Raw genomic sequence first — 23110 nt, 5'->3', positions numbered from 1 at the left:
GTGAGTCATACCTTTCTGTAGGAGAGCGAGCAGCTCTGCCTCCCTCTGTCTTTCTCTAAGTTGCATTCACACATACACACACACACTTCCAGAACATGTTTTGAACCCACTGTGAGCAGTAAAACAGTGAAAAACAGACTCATTACATATTGTGTTGTGCCGCAGCATTATACAAAGGATGTATACACCCCTTCATATACGTGTCATTAACCCCACAGCTGCTTACAGACTGTCGTCTTCATGATGGTTACTGAGACAATAAAGAAGGAGGGGACAAATAAACATAAACACCTCATGACATAACACGGTCCAACACACAGAACTGCCTTAATTCTTGGTGTCACAGATTCAACAAGGTGCTGGAAACATTGCTCAGAGATGTTGGTCCATATTGACATGATGACATCACACAGTTGCTGCACATCCATGATGAGAATCTCCCGTTCCAGCACATCCCAAAGGTGCTCTATTGGACTGAGATCTGGTGACTGTGGAGGCCATTGGAGTACAGTGAACTCATTGTCATGTTTGAGATGATGTGAGCTTTGTGACATGGTGCGTTATCCTGCTGGAAGTAGCCATCAGAAGATGGGTACACTGTGGTCATAAAGGGATGGACACGCTCAGCAACAATACTCAGGTAGGCTGTGGTGTTTAAACCATGCTCAGTTGGTACTAAGAAAATCTCCCCCACACCATTACACCACCACCAGCAGCAGCCTGAAGCGTTGATACAAGGCAGGATGGATCCATGCTTCCATCTGAATGTGGTTTTTCCAATCTTCTATTGTCCAGTTTTGGTGAGAAAACCCGTGTGAATTGTAGCCTCAGTTTCCTGTTGTTAGCTGACAGGAGTGGCACCTGGTGTGGTCTTCTGCTGCTGTAGCCCATCTGCTTCAAGGTTGGACAAGGTGTTGTTGCTTCAGAGATGCTCTTCTGCACACCTTGGTTGGAACCAGTGCTTATTTGACTTCCTGTTGCCTTTCTATCATCTTGAACCAGTCTGGCCATTCTCCTCTGACCTCTGGCATCAACAAGGCATTTTGGCTCACTGGATATTTTCTCTTTTTGGGACCATCCTCTGTAAACCCTAGAGATGGTTGTGCTGAAAATCCCAGTAAATACTCAGAGCAGCCCGTCTGGCACCAACAACCATGCCACGTTCAGAGTCACTTAAACACCTTTCTTCATCATTCTGATGCTCCGTTTGAGCTTCAGCAGCTCGTCTTCACCATGTCTATATGACTAAATGCACTGAGCTGCTGCCACCTGATTGGCTGATTAGCTATTAATGAGCACTTAGTGAGTGATTATGATGGATTATCATATTGGGCTGTTTGCCTCCACAACTGGTGCCCTAGATTCAAGTCAGGGGTCAATAATGAGAAATTACAGCCTGACCCGCACCTGGTGGGTTCGTTGGGGCCTGATCAGACTCGGGCAGATAATCAGACCTCTAAAACGTGCAAGCTACATTTCCACGTGTATTTTAGAGGTGTCAGTATCGAATGAGCAGATTAGCCGGACTTTAACTGACCACGTTGACACCCCACAGAGGATCAAACCTCTCCATTTTGCACACTGTGTGAGCTCGAACGAAATGTCAGGATTCCTCATAATCTAATAGGCCGGTTGCCATGAAGTGAGCACATTTAAGCTACCGAGGGAGCCCGTGACCTTTCCTTTACTCCCACACTCAGGACAAACTTTACATTTTTTTCCTACGATGACTGAGGCTCAGATAACAGCAGAACCATGATGTCATTCATTGTGTCCAGTGCTTTTATTCTGCTATGAAGGAATATGCAGCGCTAGACTTCAGTCCTTTCGATGTCTTTAATGTAGCATGATGGATAATTTAATTATTAATGTCAAACAGGCTGAAAATATGCGACCAGCACGTTGCTTTGACTTGGTGTTAGAGTTTTGTCACAGTCCTCAGAACACCGTAACCTGCTGCAGTCTAATCCTCCGCCGTGTCCCTGTGTGTTTTTGTTTTAGCAGAGTTGTCAGTCATGTTGACTTTTTAAGATTTAACAAGAGCGGCGTTCATGCGTGACACTCTGCCAACAGGTTAATGCTTCGCCGCCTTTGATGGTGCTCGAGATGTGACAAATTTTCATTCCCCCCCACCAGCAGGCAGGCTGACAGTCAGACAGCAGGAAGCGATGCAACAGGCTTTAATGTAATGCTGAGGGGGGCAGAGAGTTTACAAAGCAGCATGGAAAATGTAAAAGCCTCTCAGATTTAAGCTCAGTCTTGCACACCAGAAAATTAAGTGTTTGTGTGTGGACTCTTGTGCGCATGAATGATTTTGTACCTTTAGTTTTGTGGAGTTAATGTGCTGTCCTGTGTTTGAGTTGCTCTTGTTTTCCTTTCTTGTCCTCTTTTGCCCCCGTGGTGATACCTGAGGCTGGAGGCATTGTGTTTTCAGGTTGTCTGTCCATCCCATTGTCGTGAACACGATATCTATAAAAAACCTTGAGGGAATTTCTTCAAATTTGGCACAAATGTCCACTTGTTTGAGTGATGAAATGATTCGATTTTGGTGGTTAAAGGTTAAAGCTCAAGGTCACTGTGACCTTGTCTCTTGCATTCTCGTGAACGCCATATCTCAAGAACGCCTGTAGGGAATTTCTTCAAATTTGGCACAAACATCTACTTGGACATTCCAGAATAAACTGGTAAGAATTTGGCAGTTGAAGGTCAAAGGTCAAGGTTACTATGACCTTGCAAAAAATCTTTTTCGACAAAAGTCAAGAATGCGTTTGCTAATTATGACAAAATGTCACATAAAAGGACATTTAAATACTAAGGGTCAAAGGAGTGACACTGTGACATCATAATGTTCTGCATGCAAAAATGTTAACTCAGACTCAACAATTAATTGATTAGATTTTGGTGGTAAAAGGTCATTGTGACTGTGATATCTCAAAAACACCTTCAGGGATCTTCTTCAAATTTGGTGGTTAAAGGTCAAAGCTCAAGGTCAGTGTGACCTTGTCTGTTGCAATCTCGTGAACACCATATCTCAACAACACCTGTAAGGAATTTCTTCAAATTTGGCACAAACATTTTCTTGGACTCCAGAATAAACTGATAAGAATTTGGTGGTCGAAGTTCAAGGTCACTGTGACCTCACAAAGGATGTTTTTTGCCATAAGTCAGGAATCCATTTGCCAGTTATGACAAAATGTCACATAAAAGGACATATGAAGAAGGTGATGTTTTTCAAATCCCAAAGGTCAAAGGTGTGACACTGTGACATCATAATGTTCTGCATGCAAAAATGTTACCTTGAACTCAACGATTAACTGATTAGATTTTGGTGGTAAAAGGTCACTGTGACCTTGCATCCATCTCAATTTGACTGCGATATCTCAAGAACACCTTCAGGGAATTTCTTCAAATTTGACACAAACGTCCACTTGGACTCCTCAATGACCAGATTAGAATTTAGTGATTGAAAGTCAAAGGTCAATGTGACCTCACAAAACATGTTCTTGGCCATAACATCAGGAATCCATGCACTAATTATGACAAAATTTCACAGTGTTGAAGTGATGACATTTTATATCCAAAAGGTCAAAGGTCAGCTTCACTGTGACATCATAATGTTCTGCAAAAACACTTTTCTGGCCATTAGTCAGCGTCATATCTCAGGAACAGAAGGGGAGACATTTGGTCAGATACTGAATTGAATCTTGACCAGTTTGTTGCAGCTTGGTCTCATGAAGTGGCAGTGGAAGTGGGTGGAGCTATATGGTTGTCTGAGGGTAATTGCATAGCAGGGACTTCCTGGACCCACTGGTTTCCAGTGAATAAGCAACCCCCATCAGTAGCTCCCAGAGGATTGGGGCTGAGCTTGTATAGTAGCTGTATGTTTAATGGCTGAGGTTGTGCGAGACTTGTGCGAGGTTGTGTGGACTACCTTTGGTTTTGTTAATAAATTCAGCACTTTAGATCTGTGTGTTGTATCAGGTTTGTTACCTTTCTTTGACGCAGACACTAACCTGATGCACTGTCTTTTGTTTGGAGTGTTGTGAAGTTAAGGATTGGACCTTGACACACTCACTGTGGTCTTGTGCATTTCTCCTCAGCCTTTTTTGCCCTGCCTTTAACCCTTCCACTATAGTCTTTATCGATTCCCTCTACAGTTCTAAAGATGCTTCCTGTTGTCCCATGGTTGCAGATGTCTGAGTGTGGGGAGTATTGGTGGGGGATTCTTAGGAGGGGCACTTTGTTTGTGTATCACCTTGTTTTAAAGGGCCAGTGTGTAAAATGGGTTGAAAACAGTGACATCAGTGGTCAAATTCTAGATTGCAGGGCTCACTCGCTCACCCCTCCTGTCGGGTAAATGACGGTGGCTTCGTAGGGACAAAAAGCCTTGCGCACGAGTTTTTCAGGAGTAGGTCTATCTAGCAACGAGGTGAATGTTTATTTAGAATTATTACACGGCTCTATTAAATGCTGTATTCTGATTGGTCAGTAGCGGCATTCTGCGGTCTGATATTACTGTGTAATGACCGCTGCTAGTAGCAACGGTCATTACACACAGTTGCTATGTAGCCCAGTGTTGCCAGGGATGCTGCCCTGCAACACTGCAGCTGTCAAACAACTCCCGAGGGAAAAAACAAACAGAAGTGGCTGATTTTAACGGATGCCGCTGAAGAAAAAGAATACCTACGGACTTTCTCTGCCAAAAACAAAAGAAGATGGATTTGAATACACACTCGGCAGTCATGCTTAATGACATTTTACGCGAGTTTTATGCCTCGGTTCAGTCCACTAAGCCTGGGTGAGTACAAAACTTTCACCAAAAGTTGTCGAATCCGGTCGGTTTTAATGCACTTCGCAGAGGCAGACAACATTATTTATTTAACTGATAATTAGCCGTGTAATAAGCGGGATAATGTATAATGAGCCGGTGAATACTGGGAAAATAACTCCCGACAAGGGAATAGAACCCCGACGCGTTCTATTCTGTTCTATTCCCTTGTCGGGAGTTATTTTCCCAGTATTCACCGGCTCATTATACATTATCCCTTACATATAAACCATATTACGATATTGTAATGAATCCCTCACGAGCAGGAGACCAGAGGAGCGTTCGGGAAAAAGGCCAGTTTATTTGAGCACTCCAAAAACTCCGGTAACACTCCACTCCGTCCCAAACTCTGACTCTTCTAGCGTAAAACACACTTCATACACACATACTCGTTTACCATACCGAGTGGGGACCCCCTCCCCTCTCTGCTCCACCAATCTCCAGCCCGCACACTGACTGACAGCGTAGCCTGTAAACAGAGCTCAGCTGTTTATTTAGCCTAGCAATATCTCCGGACTATAGTAGCTGCAATGGACGACTTTGAACGCGATTTTGAAGAGTTTCTTGTAGCGGACACAGACCCAGAGCCATACCTGTTTGAGCCGGAGCACACAGATGAGGTTTGATGTGTGTGTTTCATGTGTTTGATGCTGAGCGGGCGAGAAGAGAGGCTGAATGCACAGAATGGGATTCGGTGCTACTGCTGCCATCGTTGGGGAGATATATCATCAGGAGAAAAAGCGCCGCAGAGAGTGCATCACAAGGAATGAAGTTGCGTCTTCTTTTCCTCGCAGATGATGGTTCGGGTTCATTCTCTCCTGTTGCGTGGTAAGTGTGGTCCATTCGCAAACTTTATAACTAAAAAAAACTTTTCACTACTCTCTATCGACGAACTACTGACACTCTCTGCTGTTTCCTCCTCCTTCTTCCTTCCTTCCGCTGTCTTCGTTGGTTCATTTATACACGCGAAACGCGTTCTCTGGCCTGCGATTGGCCTCTCCCTCCAGGAGCCTGGTGGGCGGAGTCAGGTCATCAGGGAGATTCAGCTCACCTGGTCAGGCTGCAGGACTCTCCTCTGGCCCCCACCCTGTTTGGTTTTGTTACATTTTGCTCATGAGTTACATTTTAGTTCTGTAAATTAAAATTCATTTTAGTTTAAACTCATGTGTTGTCTCCAGTCCTTCATCCAGCCTTGAGCCGAGTTCCAACAGTGACTAACCTCGGGTGTCCACCTTGAAACTGTGCTGATTGTAAAGATCATCTGTGCTGCCTGGGGAAGATGTGTGTGAAGCATCCAAGATTTCACAGACATGGATGTAAACTGTGACTGCAACTTGCTTAGAGGCAAATAACCACACGGCGGTAATTCTAGTGTTGTAACATGAGCCCACTGAGCTCTCCCATGTGTATGAAATCTGATACATAAACACATTGACTTGTCTTGCTTATATGAGTGCTGCCTATATATGTATACACACTGCATGTACAGTTGTGTAAGTGATGATATGATGATCTCATTTTATGTGTGTGTGTGTGTGTGTGTGTGTGTGTAGGACCTGGGCATGGAGTCAACATCTCTGGATGACGTGTTGTACCGCTACGCCAGCTTCAGAAACCTGGTTGACCCCATCACGCATGACCTGATTATCAGCCTGGCACGATACGTCCACTGCCCCAAGACGGTATGACACACACACACACACACACACACACACACACACACACACATCATCTAACATGAAACATACTTAGTGAAAAGTGGCAATTACAGTAAAGACGTTTATGCGCGCTCACACACACACATACAGGCTGATGTGATTCATTTGGTCGCTGCTATCAGATGATCTCCTGACTCATTTCGTCGACACTATTGGGTTACGGAAGTGCTCTAAGTGGTTGTGTGGCTGTGTGTGTGTGTGTGTGTGTGCCCTTGAGGGAAGCACAGCTCCTTGTGTTTGTTCATTCATGTCGTCCAGTGTGTCATTGAGGGAAAGACGGGGTGACAGCGGCCATACTGGATGAATAATGCCGGGAGGAAGGAGGAGTGATGGAGATGAAGATAGGAATTAAAAGGCCTGATGTGTAACTGTAGCGTGTAGGGATGCTAATTTAGAAGCTTGTTTGTGAGCCTGTGTTACAGCAGACTCTGCTGTCTCATCATCTCTTCTTGTAGTGCCTGTATTTTATATTTAATCTATATTTTTACTGTTTAACTGACGGTGTTAATTGTCAAATGTCTGATAAAGTAAATTGTTAACATCTGTAGTAGCATGGTTTGTTGTGCTGACACACCATTGCCTCAGCTCTGGCTGCATTTTTATCGTTTAACTATAAAAAATCTGAGAACAGCCATCATTTTATTTCTAAACCTCTGAATGACATCTCTCCTCGTGCCTGAAATGGTGTAAAACATTTCTGAGATGATAATTGTTCTAGTCTATGTCTAAGCACTGTGTGTCGATTCCATTTTCGGCTGACCTCGCCAAGAGCTCATTAAAAACACCATCTCTGCTCCTTAATTTGATGCATTTCCTGTGAAAACAGGATGCTGGAGATTTATTTATTTATTTATTTATTTATTTATTTATTTATTTATTTATATATTCTTTACACAGACATAAAACTGCATAAAATCTAAATAGTAAAACAGAAAAAAAAATACATAAGAAGAGTGTCAGGAGAGGTCAAGAGGCCACAGGATTATACAAACTGACCTCACCTCAACTTATGGAGAAAAACAACAGCAAAAAAGTGGACAAAAGAACTGAACTACCATTATACAGAAAAATACAAGCGATAAATGACAACAGGAAGCACACCGAGCAGTCAGTGAAAAATAATCCAATAACAACCAAGAAAGACACAGTGCAGAGAAAAAAGGAAATAAAAAGGAAAAATATATTTATATACAAGTCAAGAAATAATTAGACATGATTTAAATGTGATGATAATTTAGTTTCAAATGTTCTAAGGATGAAGAGCTCATGACAACATGTACTTTGGTGTTCCACATCTGTGGAGCTAATTAAGCTGTCTAGAAACTGCTGAACGATGATGGTAGAGAAGAAGGTAAGAACATATATGTATACATACACATATGTCTGATGAGTATTTATATCATATACAAAGCTTAATACCGTGATTTAAAGTATGCATATCTACACCAAGACCCATAGAAAAAAATGAAAATATATACTTAAGAGTCTTCAAACTGTGACAAAAATGATTATTTACCTTTTGTTCATGATAAATTAGGGATAATCCAAATAAAAAGTGGCTTTTGAAAACAAGAACTTCAGCATTTTTTAAATCACCTGCTCCGTTTGTTTTGAAGAGACCTCTGTGAATAATTGAGCTCCTGATAAAACCTCCTGAACAATGAACTCTGAAGGACTTCTAACCTGGAGAGCACAATGACAATTTCCGTCAGCAAATAAAAACTAATTTATAGTGTGAGATACGGACGGATGGGCAAATAAACCGATTGACCTATGGCTAAGCCACGCCCCCCTCCACTCACTCGGACAAACTATCAACATTCAGTGCCCGGCGCTATGGCAGGTGTCACAGTACACGGCATTTCACAGGAGGCAATTGATGATTTTTGGAGACATAACGATCAAATGTCATTGAGAAGTAACCAAAAGGGCCTAAACTACGCATTGAGGGATATATTCATCATTTTATTGTTGAGAAGGTCGATGAAAAGCTTAAATTACAAGCCAAAATTTACAGGTCACAGTGTACACTTGTGAACCGCATCTGGTTGCCGTCACCATCAAAGACAACAAGTTAAAGTGCCACTGAAGTTAAGGTTTTTGGCTCAGAATATGAGAAAAGGATAACGGCCTTTTTACCATCTTTACCAAGAGTGTCTCTCCGTTAGTTTGGTGCTACAGTATTTACACTGAATCATTCAGCATAACGTTTGCCAACCTTTGTTATCTCTGCCATTACAGATAAGTTAATGAAGCTAAGCTCCAGAAGTTAACGTTAGCTTAACTAGAGCCCTTTGGACAACAGCTAACAATGATGTACCATCACCAAAGTACAAAACTAGAACAAAATAGGCTAATGAACTCCCAGCAAACAAGGTGACATGATGAACAACGCAGCTAGGAGCTAACGTTAGGCTAACTTTAGCTAACGTTAGCTAGAGATGTTAAAGATAACTTTATATTTCTTTCCAGCAAAGTGACAATATGTTGCCTCAAACACAATGTTGACTTACCTTAGAACAGATGTAGACATCATTGTTAATCTTATTCACGTTGAGTTGATGTTGTGGTCTAACGTTACCACACAACTTTATCCAAAGGAGACACTTTTCTCGCTTGAGATGTGGTTTAAAGTGTAAAAATACACCTGGTCGCCCAGCCTCTCAGGATACCTTGTGTCAGAGTTGCATGTACCCCATGCACACCGTTTGACCATTTTTAAACTTCAAATCTCAGAAAAAGCTCATAAAACCGAACAAAACTGACTTTCTGTAATGCATTTCAATGGACGTCCAGGCAGAGAATGTCCCAGTGTATGGGAATGGCTATACGCACTGTGATTGGCTCATCGCGTTTGAGGGCGGGGCTTAGCCATAGGTCAATTAGTGTTTGGATGCAGAGTCAACAACCTGCATGCATCTTTATAATTACAACCCTCTGCCCCCAAGACATATATGTTTTGCATTCAGTAACATAATCTCTGCCAGAAACCACAGAAACATGCAGCAGCGCAGTCTTTAAAATAAGTAAGCTAAAAAACAGAGGGGCTGCGAACTATAATGGCCAATGCAAACAGGTGAACGGCTCTATCTAATGCCAGTGTTTGGATTGTCCGTTCTGGGCTACTGTAGAAACATGGCAGTGCAACATGGTGATCTCCATAAACGAGGACCTGCTCCCTATGTAGATATAAACAGCTGATTCTTAGGTAACAAAAACACAAAGATTCTTATTTTCAGGTGGTTATACATTAAAAAAAAACATACTTATTATATGACATTACATTTCTGCCAATTCACTAACAAAGACCACACCGATAAGATAAAGATTTCGAATGGTTTATTGCGTATGATGGATTATGGGTTCAGAGGAAAGCGTGAAGGGGTGAGGGATGAAAGCTGGGTTTCTGGGTAGCAGGCAAGCGCGAAGATGGATGTGTTGGGTCAAACGCAGGAGGGATCCCGGGAGTGAGACTGAGTGGGGGAGTTGTCTCTTTGTGAGCTCGGCTCCAGATAGAGCCCCCACTGGTTCCTGTCTGCAGAAAGGAGCAGAGAAAAAGATGTACAGTAAGAGGCGAGAAGGGATTGGGCGGGATGTGAGAATGCATCTGGTGTGCTTAAATACTTTTGGGCGGAAATGGGACGTGTTCGAGGTGTGCTCTTTGTTCCCAAGCCTAGTTATAAAACTACATTATATCCCCCTAAATCCTAAACACTGGACCTTTAATGTGACATGATCGAGGGCTGTGGATGGAACCACATCCTCCTGCTTGAGCTAAATCCACAACCTGATCAGCGGTATAGTGAACAGGTCAGTGAACGCAGCTTCTGAATGATCAAACGAGACCAGACTTTTCACTCTAAAAAATCTAAATCTTTTTCTAATGTTGCTTTAACTGAAAAATGAACCAGATTTGTATTGTATCTCCCAGAATGCACTGTGGGAGTTGAGAAATGCACGTTATGAATGCACAGGCCACATCCTGAGAGAGACTCTTCACAGGTGTTGAAGCTGCAGAGGAAATGGAAGATGAGTATTGTGTACAGGTGGTGATGGGTGAGGAGAGAAAGGCTGAGAGGAGCAGAGGAGGAAGAATAGAAACACCAGAGGGGGTCGTGTTCTGTGCAGAAAGGAAAGCAACAGGAGGGAGGAGGTAAAGACGGAGGTAGAGGTGTTGTTCCCTCGTTCCTGTCTGACACGTTTGATCGCTGCTCTCTTCACTTTCACGAACCGTCAAAGATATTTGAGGCGTCACTGCTTCTCTTTTGATTCGCTTTAGCAAATGCAGCCTCTGTGAATGTCATCCCTCTTTAACCAAAATCATCTTTGTATTGGTGCTGTTTTTGCTACGAAACAGAAAAAATAATCCAAATTATCACATGCTCTGATTGATCAACCTAAATTAATCTCATACATCAATTTTAGCTGTGAAAGTATTTGTAAAGCTGCTGGATTTTGGACACAGTTGTCCCCCTGTCCTCGACCACCCAAACCGGTCTGCAGTCCATTTTGTAAGGAGTTAGTGAGTCACAGGTAGACTGACTCAGTTTGTGTCTAAACACCTGGTCGAGTGTGGCTTGATGAGGCTGACTGCTAGCGTTAGCATCAGAGGCTGTGCTAGCTCAGACACCCAGGATCACTGCCAAATGCTTTGTGTTGAGGTGATATTTCAGACTTTAAAGGGAAATTTCGGTTTATTTCAACCTGTCTCCTATCGTCCTAAATTTGTTTCAAGTGACTAGTGACATAAAAATAATAGTTAGCATGTTAGCCGTTAGCCTAGATACAGCCGGGGCGCATAGTAGCGTCAGACCTGTTAAAACGTAAGTGAACGGGCAACCTTCAAGTGCAAAGTTAGTCCACTAAACAAGCTTTTTTTCCACAAAGACCGCCTCATATCGTTAGGATAAATGTCAGAGAACATATAGAAAACCACATGTAAACGTGTTGTCTTACCTTACCGGTGTGCTGCCATGTTTGTTTACCATCTAGCTCTGCTTTCCAAAGCACGGCCGAAATATATCTCGCGAGCTCTAGATAAAGCCCAGCTGGATACTACTCCAGGTGGAGGTGTCTCGTCCTCGGTCACATCCAGACCTTGAAAATAAGGCTGCAACCGGTCCCATTTCTTGCAACAGAGGCATTCCTCTTCTGTGGGCACTGGGGCACAGCATTCACAGGTACACCACCAATCTCCAGAGCTACGCAGCCTTGCAGCAGCCATTCGTTCTCTACCTGTTGCGCCTCTCTCTCTCTCTCCTCCTCCATTCTTCAATTTCACGAAGCTCTTCGTCAGTGTATCCTTCCAGCTGTTGCTGCTTGTTCAGGCACGGTATGAGATCGCTGCTTGTTCTCGCGATATTCAGGCCGCGCTTTGCAAAAGCAGAGCTAAATGTTAAACAAACATGGCAGCACACCGGTAAGGTAAGACAACACGTTTACATGTAGTTTTCTATATGTTCTCTGACATTTATCCTAACGATATGAGGCGGTCTTTGTGGGAAAAAAGCTTGTTTAGTGGACTAACTTTGCACTTGAAGGTTGCCCGTTCACTTACGTTTTAACAGGTCTGACGCTACTATGCGCCCCGGCTGCATCTAGGCTAACGGCTAACATGCTAACTATTATTTTTATGTCACTAGTCACTTGAAACAAATTTAGGACAACAGGAGACAGGTTGAAATAAACCAAAATTTCCCTTTAAGTTCTCCAATGGCACAAAAATTCCTCACTGCAGAAACTGCAGACAACACTGCTCCTATCAACAGTTCCATCTAGGTGTTTTTTAAGTGTAAATGTTCCATTCACGGGGCTGAGCAGCGTCGTCTCGTCTGTCTCCATCATGTGATAAAGCCACTGTGGCCTTCAATGACGCACCGAGTCAAATGGCACCACGGAACTGTGTGTCACGCCTCTTTTATACTTCAGGTGCCACAAAGTCTTCCACAAAGGATAAACCAGTGTATCCTTACTTATAGCTCTTTCACCAAACCTCCTCGGTCCTAGAGATGTCAAGCACAAACTGGAAAAAGGATTCACAAAGCAGACTCACAGACCCAGACAAAAGTTCAGGGTCTTTAATCAGGCTCGGGTCGGTACACAGGCAAAAGTATCCAATATATCAACAGGCAGAAAGAGTCAGTCGGAACACGATTAATCAGCGTTAATTACTTTAACACATTATTTTCTCTGTGTCAAAATTAACACATTATTTTGACAGCCCTAAAAATGTCGTGATTTGGACACAGTCATTGAATATTTGCAGTCCTGTTACTGGTGAGGTCATGCGGTAATTTAAAGATATACTCGAAAGATAAAACAAAACTCAGTCAGACTTCAGTCTGTCGTCAGGAGGTCAGTCTAGTTTTCTGCTAGATTAAAGGTTAAGTGTGTCAGATTTAGCAACCAGGTCTCCCTCCGAAGTCATCGAAATCTGCTTTGGGCAGTGACTTGTGGTGTCAGACACCAACAAAAAAAGCTGTCCTTTCATGCCGGCATAACACTCGGCCGGTTGCTGTGATAGTTTAATGGTTCCCGGCAGCGCCCGGGGGAAACATGGCAGGACAAGAACGAAAATAATTGCAGCGAAAGTCCAAGTTGGGCAGGTGGGCGGGGAGCAGTGTTTGCTTCCTGTAAGATTGTTTAGCCAAACCCTGTTCTTTTTTCCTAAACCTAACCACGTGCTTTTGTTGTTGAAGGAAGAAAAAGTAAATTTGCTGTGTTGTACCGACATAGTGCTTTTATTTTGAAAGAGACTGTACACAAACTGTACATTTCCTGTGAAAACAAAAATGAATTTCAGGCCCTCATTGGCTATGGAGGCCATATCAATAGCATTGGAAGCTCCCATTGGCTCGAGTGAGGTGTCAGTCAAAAGTTGGAGTTCACCTCCATCATGGCAGCCCACAGTCAGTTTGTTTAAATGCAGAACAGCAGATAATATGAATAACAGCTAGAGAAATATGAACATTTGAAATGATGCAGCAGCAGTTAATGGAGATCTATGGATGTGATAATGTGTTGGACTAAATGTTTTGCTGGATTTAGATCATCTGAACCTCAGAAAGTACATGAGACTTGAAGTGGTAGCTGTGTAAATTGTGATTTGGTCTGTGGATTATGATGAGACTTCATAGGTGAGATATAACTGTTTATTTGTTTGTTGTTTGTCTGACAGAAGCATTTATTGAACCTCCTGTGGTGGCTGTATGGCAAAATAGTCCGCATTAATGGCACTGCAAGGAGTGTAGCTTTCTAATGATAGGTCACATGACTAACCTGTTTAAACAACAATAAATACAGCAGCTGTTTTACATATCATAATCATCAAAAATCGTCTGAGCAGAGTTCGGGGGCAGGCCGTCGGATTTCTTACAGTGTAATGTTTTATGTCCAGTTTGTAGTGATTTAGACACGTCAATGCCAGAGTTGCCTCCCTATGTGCAAATGTTCCACCAAAACAAATTCCCTCACTGCCTCGTGGGCCTGGCGCTGCCCAAGACAATTGTGATCAGTTTCCAGAAATAAACACACCCCAGAGCGTTTTTTCCCTTTGTGTGAATTATACTGTGTTTAGTTAGACCTTCCTCCAGAGCTGGCACAGCATGAGGCAGGTCTGGGTATGTAACCTGCCACTGTGTTATTTCATACAGCTGTGGTCGTGGACATTCAGTCAGTACGCTGTGACAGAATGCATACCACGACTTTAAATGGATGTCCTCTTTCAGTCTCGTGTGTTTCAGTCAGTCCAGAAAGCAGAGAACTAATTGAATAAACCTCACTGAGCTCAGCCTGAGTAATTTGTCTGATTAATATAAACACGGCTGGAGGATTAATAACACCTTTCCACAAATAAACAAAGGGACTGAAAACCTGGTTAGTCAGACGCAGGGTTAATAGATTGATGTAAAGTGTGATGGTGCATAAATAGAAATATAATCATTCATTACATCGGCGCTAATCTCCTCTGAGCTACAGTACGTGCATGCATCGTTCAGGGAAATAGAAGGAGAGGGAGAAATAAAAAGATAATCACAGTTTACTCAGTGGATCACTAAAAATCAGGCACGAGCACAGATCGACCCAAGGTGGTTTTCTAATTCATTTAGTAATTTTATCATTTTTATTTATTTTTAAAATTTGCAGCATGGCATCAGTTCTTAGTTTAAAGTGTACTGTGTGCCCGACAGCTGCATTTAAGTTGAGTCCCGACCCCTTCCTCTTGAACTTCCCTTGTGTCAGCCACACACTAATTGAGTGCCTTGCAGAGCAGCATCACGTCTCCCTGACCTCCCGTCATGGACAGCCAGGTAACAATGGTGTTTGGCCTCAGCCTCAGCATTGTTTGTCACTGCTGTGAAATTAAACCCATATTAAAACATCTCAATACAGCCGGTCTAATTTAGGCAATAACTCAACATTAAAGGGATAGTGCACCCAAAAATGAAAATTCAGCCATATGCCAATGGAGGCTCAGGTGAAGTTTTAGAGTCCTCACAACACTTACGGACTTGTGCGTGAGACCAACGAAAGCATGTGAACACACATGAACGCGGTGCACAGAGAAGCAGTCAGAGGTAAAGGCTACAATGAGGCTACAAACAGAGTTCAAATTACATTTTTCCAAACAACTTTTTATGTCGGGGCTTCAGGACACTTGGATCACTACGGACGAGCAGTATGGAGATATTTTGTGGTTTCAATTATGTGTTTTTGGACGTTTGAATCTGGGGCGCCGTCAGCCTCCATTAGGTGGAGTTGTGTTGCTACCTCCTCTCCCCTTGGATCTCCGCAAGTGATGTGAGGACTCTAAAACTTCACCTGAGCCTCCCTCGGCATATGGGTGAGTAGATAATGGCTGAATTTTCATTTTTGGGTGCACTATCCCTTTAAGCTTAACAACAGGTAAGATATTTTAGGGGAAAATCACACCGTCTCCCTTCAACAATCTGGCAGATTTGGGTTCACCAACTGCCCAGCATGAGCAGCAACAGACGCTGAATTGCTTTCCCCCTTCAACACGTCTTTTTAAACCAAAACTCAATTTGAAATTATGTTTACATCTTCGATGTCTCGTCTCAGATAATTAATTATAACAAAAATGGCATGCAGTTTAGGGTTACGTAAGGAGTGCAGAGGAGAAGAGGAGCAGTGCGGGGTGCATGCGTCTGTTCTTTGGGATTCTTTAAGAATATTTAAAACTTATTCAGAAGATAAATTGACTATTTAAAAAGGAAAGTAGGAGAACAGAAGGAGGAGAGGAGGAGGACTACTTGAGAAAAGGATTTCTTTTGAGAGGAGAGGAGAGGAGAGGAGAACGCACTTAGCCTGATTGTTGCAGCTGAACACAGTCCTGTTTTGTAGTTTGGAGGGTTGATTGGTTGATTTATTATTTTAATAACTCAAAGCGTTTTTCAGGGCAGATAAAAACCACTTTGCACGTGCATAATTTTTTAAAATTGATTAAATGATTTTTTTTTCTTTGCACCAGCACTTTGCACACTAGAAAAAATAAAATAAAATATGATAAAATAAAATAATATGAAATAAAATAGAATGAAATAAAATAAAAATATGCCAGATGCTCTTTTTCCACTTGAGTACCTGCCCTGCAAAATGTCTGTGCACGACACTGCTAAAAAAGTCACTATATGCCACAAACAGCAACTGTTTTATATATTTCAATATCTTCCAGTCATTTTATTTATTTGTTGCAATATTACACACACATCATTCATAAAACTCACTCCAGTGAATCCCTGGATGATGCTGCTTCTATCAATAATAAAACACACTTGTTTGTAATTAGATTACAGTCAATCCAGTTTGAGTTCCAGCCCGGGTGGTATCGATCGATTCTATAGTAAATATGAAATCAATCAAACTGCATTATCTCCATCATCCAATCAGATAAGAGCAAAACTGTCTTTTAATTAAAGGTCAGTGTAAGAACGTGAAATATTGATCTTAATAAAACCGCGCTGTGTTGAGTTGTTGGAGTGGATTTCCTGGACGTTTCTTTTATATAACGTCATTATTTTATTATGTAGAAGAAGAACAAAGTATATGTGTGTGTCGTCCATGGACACAGTGTAGACTGAGGGGAGATTTGATTTTCCATTATCAGTTTAGACACGCCAGGCCAGGTCAAGCTGCTCCATAGATGGACCTTGCCCTCCAGCAGGTAGGGGTGACGTCTCGCAGACCCTCAATGACCCCTGTTCTCTCCCCAAACAAGTCGTGTGTGTTATGAGACTCTCCTCACCTCTGTCTGCAGGAGACCAGAGAGAAAGGAGTTTTTAAAAGTCTCTGTGTGTTCAGCTCTCAGTTCGTCTGTAGTTTCTAACTGAATCTCTGTGGTTTAGTTTAGTTTCTCTCTTTAGATATCTGCTTTATTTTACTGTTTCATGTTCACTATCAGCTGTATTAGAAGTTGTGTGAAGTTGCTGCTTGAAAACTCAACATTACCTTATTTTACTGCTTCACAAGTAAAGTTTTTACGTAACAAACGGGGGACTTTTATTGTGTAGAATCTGCAGGAAATGAAATGTGTTCATCACTGAATTAGCAGAACTTTGTTAGCGGCTTTTCTTCAATAAAGGCAAGTCTAATAATACGGCAGGGAGGAAGAGTGAAAGCAGAAACAGCCACAGTGAGATGTTGATGAAGAGCTGCAGAAAACAGGCTCTTACTGCACGTGAAACTTGACAGGAAGCTGGATCTGAAATGAGATGAGACAATGGTTACCAAAATAAAGATAGAGATGAGATAAATTTTTGGGTCACAAGCCAGAGGGTGGAGGAGATGAGAAGAGCAACAGCCTGCTCAGAGCTAACATGGCTAACGTGGCTAGCTTTGTTTACTCACTAATGCTCACACACAGTTGCTCATGCACGTACTCCCTTTATAAAACACCTAATCACTCTGGCAAACATTCATACATAAAAACACACGTGCACACGTACAGATAAATGCAGACGTGCTCATATGCAGTTTCTTCTTTTCACTTTCCCCCTCACACTCACACTCACACTCACACACTTCCCTCCTGGGTCTCACACAGACACACAGCAGCCTCCACAGAGTCTGTGAAAGGTCTAATCAGTGCAGTGTGACTGCAGCTAAGCAGGGAATCTATACAGCAGCTGAGAAACTTTGCTGCTTTGTCACTGCAGCTGCCGTGATTCTCTCTGCTATTCTTCCTATCCCACACCTCCTCTGTCTCCTCTCTGCAGCCTTTAAGTCCTCTCTGTTTCTCACTTATCTCCTGTGTCGTTCCATCCGTACATCCGTGTGAATCCCTATGCTCACTGCTCTGCTTTACTCGGCCCAAAACACAGTGTTTGTGTTTGGCCCTGCTGTTAGTGACAGTTCATTACACTTCAGATATGAGCGAATCAGCTCGGTCCAGCTCTGCTACACAGCGTCTGTGAAGGTCATGTGGCAGAAGTGCATTAGCCTCAGGATTTAAAGGTGAAGTGTGCAAGATTAAGGAGGATTTGGTGTCGTGTAGCGGTGAATTGCCACCAGCTAAAACTTCTCCTGGTTAGAATTCATTCAGGGTTCATTGTTCAGGAGGTTTTTCTAGGGAGCTGAATTATCCACAGAGGTCTCCTCTTCTCCAAAACAAACAGACCAGGTGATTTAAACTCTGAATAAAGCAGCATGACGTTACAAATCAGTGCATCCCCGACGCTGTTCGGCATCAGGGAGGCAGGCAGTCACATGACACATTGTTTGGGTTAAACATGAGCCGCGCCTCATTTTCAAACTGTATGCTTTGACTAAAATGAACAATGACAGCAATATAGTCCACGATGAGCAGCGCTAAAATCAACCTGCGTAGTTGTCCCTCCATTGTGACATTAGAAAGTGTCACATTTATCTTGCAAGTGTACTCTTCTTCAACGTTTGCTTTACTTCCTGGATTTTTCCCACATGGAAATTCTGACCAATCAAGAGCAGCTTTCTCACACAAGGCATTTGATCTGGTCCTCTTGTAAATGCTGCCGTGAGAACACGAACCAACTGTATATCTCACACCAACCCTCCAAAAACACAGCAGACATCAGTGTGTGTTATCGACGCCCCTGACGAGAACATAAACCTGACATCCAGCCATGACAGTGAGTCAGCTGTCTGCCAGGTGTCGCCCTGCACCTCCTGACCACTGAAACGAGAGCAATATGATTTATTCATCCAAACAATTCATCTGCAGAATGGATAAAGAGTTTTTCCGTAATTTACCAGAGCATGCAGTGAAAAATAGCTCTGAAGTAATGGCTCCATTTGTACTGAGCAAAATAAGTTTATCAGCAGGCTGGCCTGAGGGGAGGACCAGAGATGAAGCAGACAGATAAATAAGACAGAGGGATGGAGACAGAGGAGAGGTCACGAGTTCTCTGGAGACCGCAAAGATTCATAGATGTGTTCAGTATCAATAATGTAATGAGAGAGAGGAGGGGAGGGCGGGAGAGACGAAGGCAGGTCAACAGAGGAGGAGGAGAGAGGAACAAAACAAACAAAGGAGGAGAAACAGGGACATGAAGAGAGAAGAAGGAAGGTAATGAGAGTGAGAGCGGGATGCAGTGAAACCATGAGGCCATGACCGGATGCTGCAGCTGCTCGTCATCGACCCGAGCCTTTTGTCATTCAACACAATCCACTTCATGAAGCCTCGCTGACACGACGAGACTTCTCTTTAGTGTACATTAACAAAACATCAATACGTCTCTGCACAGATAAACAAGAAACAGAGATGTTGCACCAAAATGTTTCTCTAAAAACTAAAATATTATTAAAGTATCAAAATATTTACTCCTAAAATGTGTGTGCTGTAATCATATTATTATATATTTAGAGGAATATAATATCTGTGTGTAATGAAAACCTTGGGACGTCAATGTTTCTGCAGCCACATTTTATTTTTAGCTTGACATTCATGCATATTTGAGTTTATCCACTGTCTTTTAAAAGGTTTTCAGCGGACCAGGAGCTAAAGGACTTTCTCAAGCCTTTAAGAGAAACTCTAAAACAGCAGAAAGGTATTATGGGAACACAGGAAGTGACATCAGAATAAGAACTTGAATGCACCACATGTACATGTAGACAAGGACTTTGGTTTATTGCAGGTGTCACGGCAGAAAAAGATGATTTAGGTGATTTAAGATTAAAATGAAAAATTAAAGAAAAATATGTGTGGACATCATATTTTACTATAAAAGTATGAATAAACTCTGTAAAGGATATAGACCTGTCAGTGTTCTATAATCAGACTGTATGCCACCATTTTAACAAAGAGGATGGAACCTGTAATGCCTTTGTTAATAGATATATACATACACATTCAGCAGACTCGGGAAGAGCCTGATCCCAGCAGCCATAGCTGCACTGAACAAAAGATCCTGTTAAAGGATAACTTCGGTATTTTTCAACCTGGGCCCTATTTCTCCATGTGTATGTGTGCGTATGATTCATGGGTACAACTCGTTTTAAAATTGGTTCAGTATTGAGGGAGGCGGATGCAGCCGGCAGCCGTGAGGTAGATATGGGGGCAAATGCGTCCCGTATAAGTTTGCGCGTTAAAAGTGCTTTTTTTCGCCACTGACCGGTTCAGATCGCCAGTGCTATCTCTGTAGATAGCATACTAAACGTTTCCCTGACCCTTCACTTCCTGTGGGCTGTGTGATGTCATCTCGCGTGAGCTTTGCTTGTTGCCGGAAGAAAACAGAGGAGCCATGCTGAGCACCGCTCAGAGTGGCGCTGGTTGTCCCGGAGTACAGCTGAGAGTTTTACTGCATCGATTGAAAACAATGGTTCGTGTTTGTGCTTATCCGAATTGCAAGAACAGGATGTCGCGCAACACCCCGTACAGCTTTCATAGGCTGCCTTTGTCGGACGGCGAGATGCTGAAGTTGTGGCTAGTTGTGCTACAAATGGATGCTAACACTCCTCTGCAGACACTGCTCCTTGCAGACCATCGGGTCTGCAGTGCTCACTTCTCCCAAGATGACTACTGCCAGCCGAAGAAGAGAAGACATCCAATCCTGAAACACCTCTTCCTCAAGAAAACGGCTGTCCCACGAGCAGAGAGCGCTACAGACACAGTGGAGTTAATGTTATATAAACAATGTTCGAAACGCTTAGTATGCTATCTACAGAGATAGCACTGGCAATCTGAACCGGTCAGTGGCCAAAAAAAGCACTTTTAATGCGCAAACTTATACGGGACGCATTTGCCCCCGTTACTGTTTTAGCTTGTTTGCGGCTGCCGGCTGCATCCACCTCCCTCAATACTGAACCAGTTTTAGAATGAGTTGTATCTATGAATCATACGCACACATACACATGGGGAAATAGGGCCCAGGTTGAAAAATACCGAAGTTATCCTTTAACTCAAAGTGTCCACCTCTGTGAATGAACGTGTGATGTTTTGTGATGTTTGTGATATTTGTGATCGATCTCTGGGGGGTAGTGGTGTCCCAATTCCTTTTTGCGTGTAGGAGTAGGGGGCATAATGAGGGGTAGTGGGTATGAAACCAGCCCTTCGGAGCAAGGGATTTCAGATGCTGACTTGCCAGCGAGGGGTAGACGTCGCCATGGCTACCACCGAGCAAGAGACGGGGAAAAAAAGTTCATACATAGCTAACGTTACCGTCGTCAGGTTGCTTGTTAGTTAGCTAGGTAGCTCGCACTATCTGGCGTCTGTCATCTGTCCTGTTCTGCAAAATTGTCGGACTTTTCACATTACGATAACACGCCAGCTAGTATAACTATGCTGCCTCGTAATGTTAGCTGGTTAGCTAGCTAGCAGAAGTCCCCTGTCGTCTGTTGTTCATCAAACGAAGCATGATGAATGCGGCAAACATGATTGGTAGGATGAACTCAACCGGAGACTCTATTGTAGATGCCAGTTAGAAATGTAGATGGCTCGCAGCTTCGGTTTAAAATAGTTACGTATGCGTGAACGTAGTCTGAGTGGGCGGAAGTTCGATGCATAGATCAGCCTCTCATTGGGCGGAACGAGCCACCCGCTGAAGTCCCGCCCTACCACCTCCGGTTGCAGTTTTCAACACGTCCTTTACTAACTTTTGTGGTGTTTGATGTTGCGGGGATGTAGCCATTTTTCTGCCATGGTTCGCGTCCTGTAGGCGATATTTTTGTGGGCGTGTTACACCAAAACCTGTTTCCCCCCGGCAATTTTTTTGCAAGCGCACCGTTGCTGTGGCACCGCCCAGAACGATTGTGATTGGTTGAAAGAAATACAAGCAGCCGGGGCGTTTTTTTCTCCAATATCACAGTGAGAGTCGGCCCAGCCAGACCTTTCTTTTCTTGATAGAGGTCTGGTGAGCGAGACTAGCGTTAATGTAACCGACGCAGTGACGCAGTGAGTGGCGTCCCAGTTCCTAGGGAAAGATTTCTACCCCTACCCCTCATTGCTTCATTTTGAGGGCTAAGGGGTAGTGGGCAAGGGGGGGTATTGGGATTGGGCCTAAGTCTAAGTCTAAGATACACATTATTGAGCAGATTAATAACGATAAATTAAGTTCTATTATGCTCAGATTAGATGCTGATAAAGCTTTTGATTCAGTTGGGTGGGAAGTTCAGTATTTGGTAATGAATAGATTTGGCAGCCTCTCTAGCTCCACAACTCTACATCGGGCGGGGGAGGCTGCTGGACAGACCTGGTAAACCCAAACGTGCAGTGAGGGTGAACTGGGAACGTCGGGCTGAGGTCTCTGTCTGTGAGGTCTTTGACTCCCACCAGTAGAGTATAGAAGATAGAGTTTATACAAGATATATATTTTAAAGGAAAATAAAGACGTTACAGTTAGCAGCGCAGCAGAGCCAAACACTGAGACAAGATTACTGAGAATATGAAGAATTATGAAACTCTGTTCTTTCACTATGAATCTAAAAATGTGTATTTACACAATAAATACAAAGTGTCCTCGACTTCTTTCTTTCCTGCAGCGTCCGACCACACAGACACATTTCCAAGAACATCTTCACAGTTTCTCTGCGGGAATCATCTTCGCTTCATTTAATTTGAAAAATGAGGAAAAAAATCATTCGACAGCCAAAGAAGTGGAAGAACTCGTTCTGTTTCCCTCCGGGCATCAATTCATTCACTTTCACAAAGGCTGTCTGCTAGAAAATTGTTTTTCTGCTTTACAATCCAACTTCTGCCCTTCACACACACACACACACACACACACACACACCTGAACAACAATGTGGTACCTCACAGTTTAGGGAACTGAACGTCTTTGTTGATAGCACTTCGTCCCCTCACCATCTGTTTTAGACTGGATAGTGGGGACCTGCAAACCTGACTCACCACCTGAATAAATGCATTTCAATATGGGTGGAAGTCTCAACACACACACACACACACACACAGGCAGCTCTGGTACAGTGGAGGGTTGTGGTGACATTGAGTCAGGCGGGTAGAGATGAGGCAGTGCGTCACTAACTTGTTCACTGCTCCCCACATGATGGAAACTCAGAGGGTTCATTACACTGAGTAGTAAACTGAGACATTGGTCGTTTATGAATTGCCGTT

The 23110-nt window shown here is 43.0% G+C and overlaps 2 protein-coding genes across 2 annotated transcripts in view; both read left to right on the top strand.

Annotated features, from left to right (window-relative positions):
- lrrc75a (leucine rich repeat containing 75A) overlaps window positions 1–23110 on the top strand; it is an 83020-nt gene that overhangs the window by 22145 nt on the left and 37765 nt on the right. Inside the window, exon 2 of the mRNA XM_049576931.1 lies at window positions 6382–6510. Coding sequence (XP_049432888.1) covers window positions 6382–6510 — 129 coding nt within the window. The remainder of the gene's footprint in view (window positions 1–6381; window positions 6511–23110) is intronic.
- The window catches only part of LOC125889186 (TLC domain-containing protein 3A-like), a 198612-nt gene that overhangs the window by 169581 nt on the left and 5921 nt on the right, over window positions 1–23110 (top strand). The window lies entirely within an intron of this gene.

The sequence above is a fragment of the Epinephelus fuscoguttatus genome, linkage group LG5 (assembly GCF_011397635.1).
Source record: "Epinephelus fuscoguttatus linkage group LG5, E.fuscoguttatus.final_Chr_v1".
In the NCBI taxonomy this organism is placed as follows: Eukaryota; Metazoa; Chordata; class Actinopteri; order Perciformes; family Serranidae; genus Epinephelus; species Epinephelus fuscoguttatus.
Note: the sequence above shows the minus strand (reverse complement) of the source record. Positions and strands in the feature narration are given on the sequence as shown.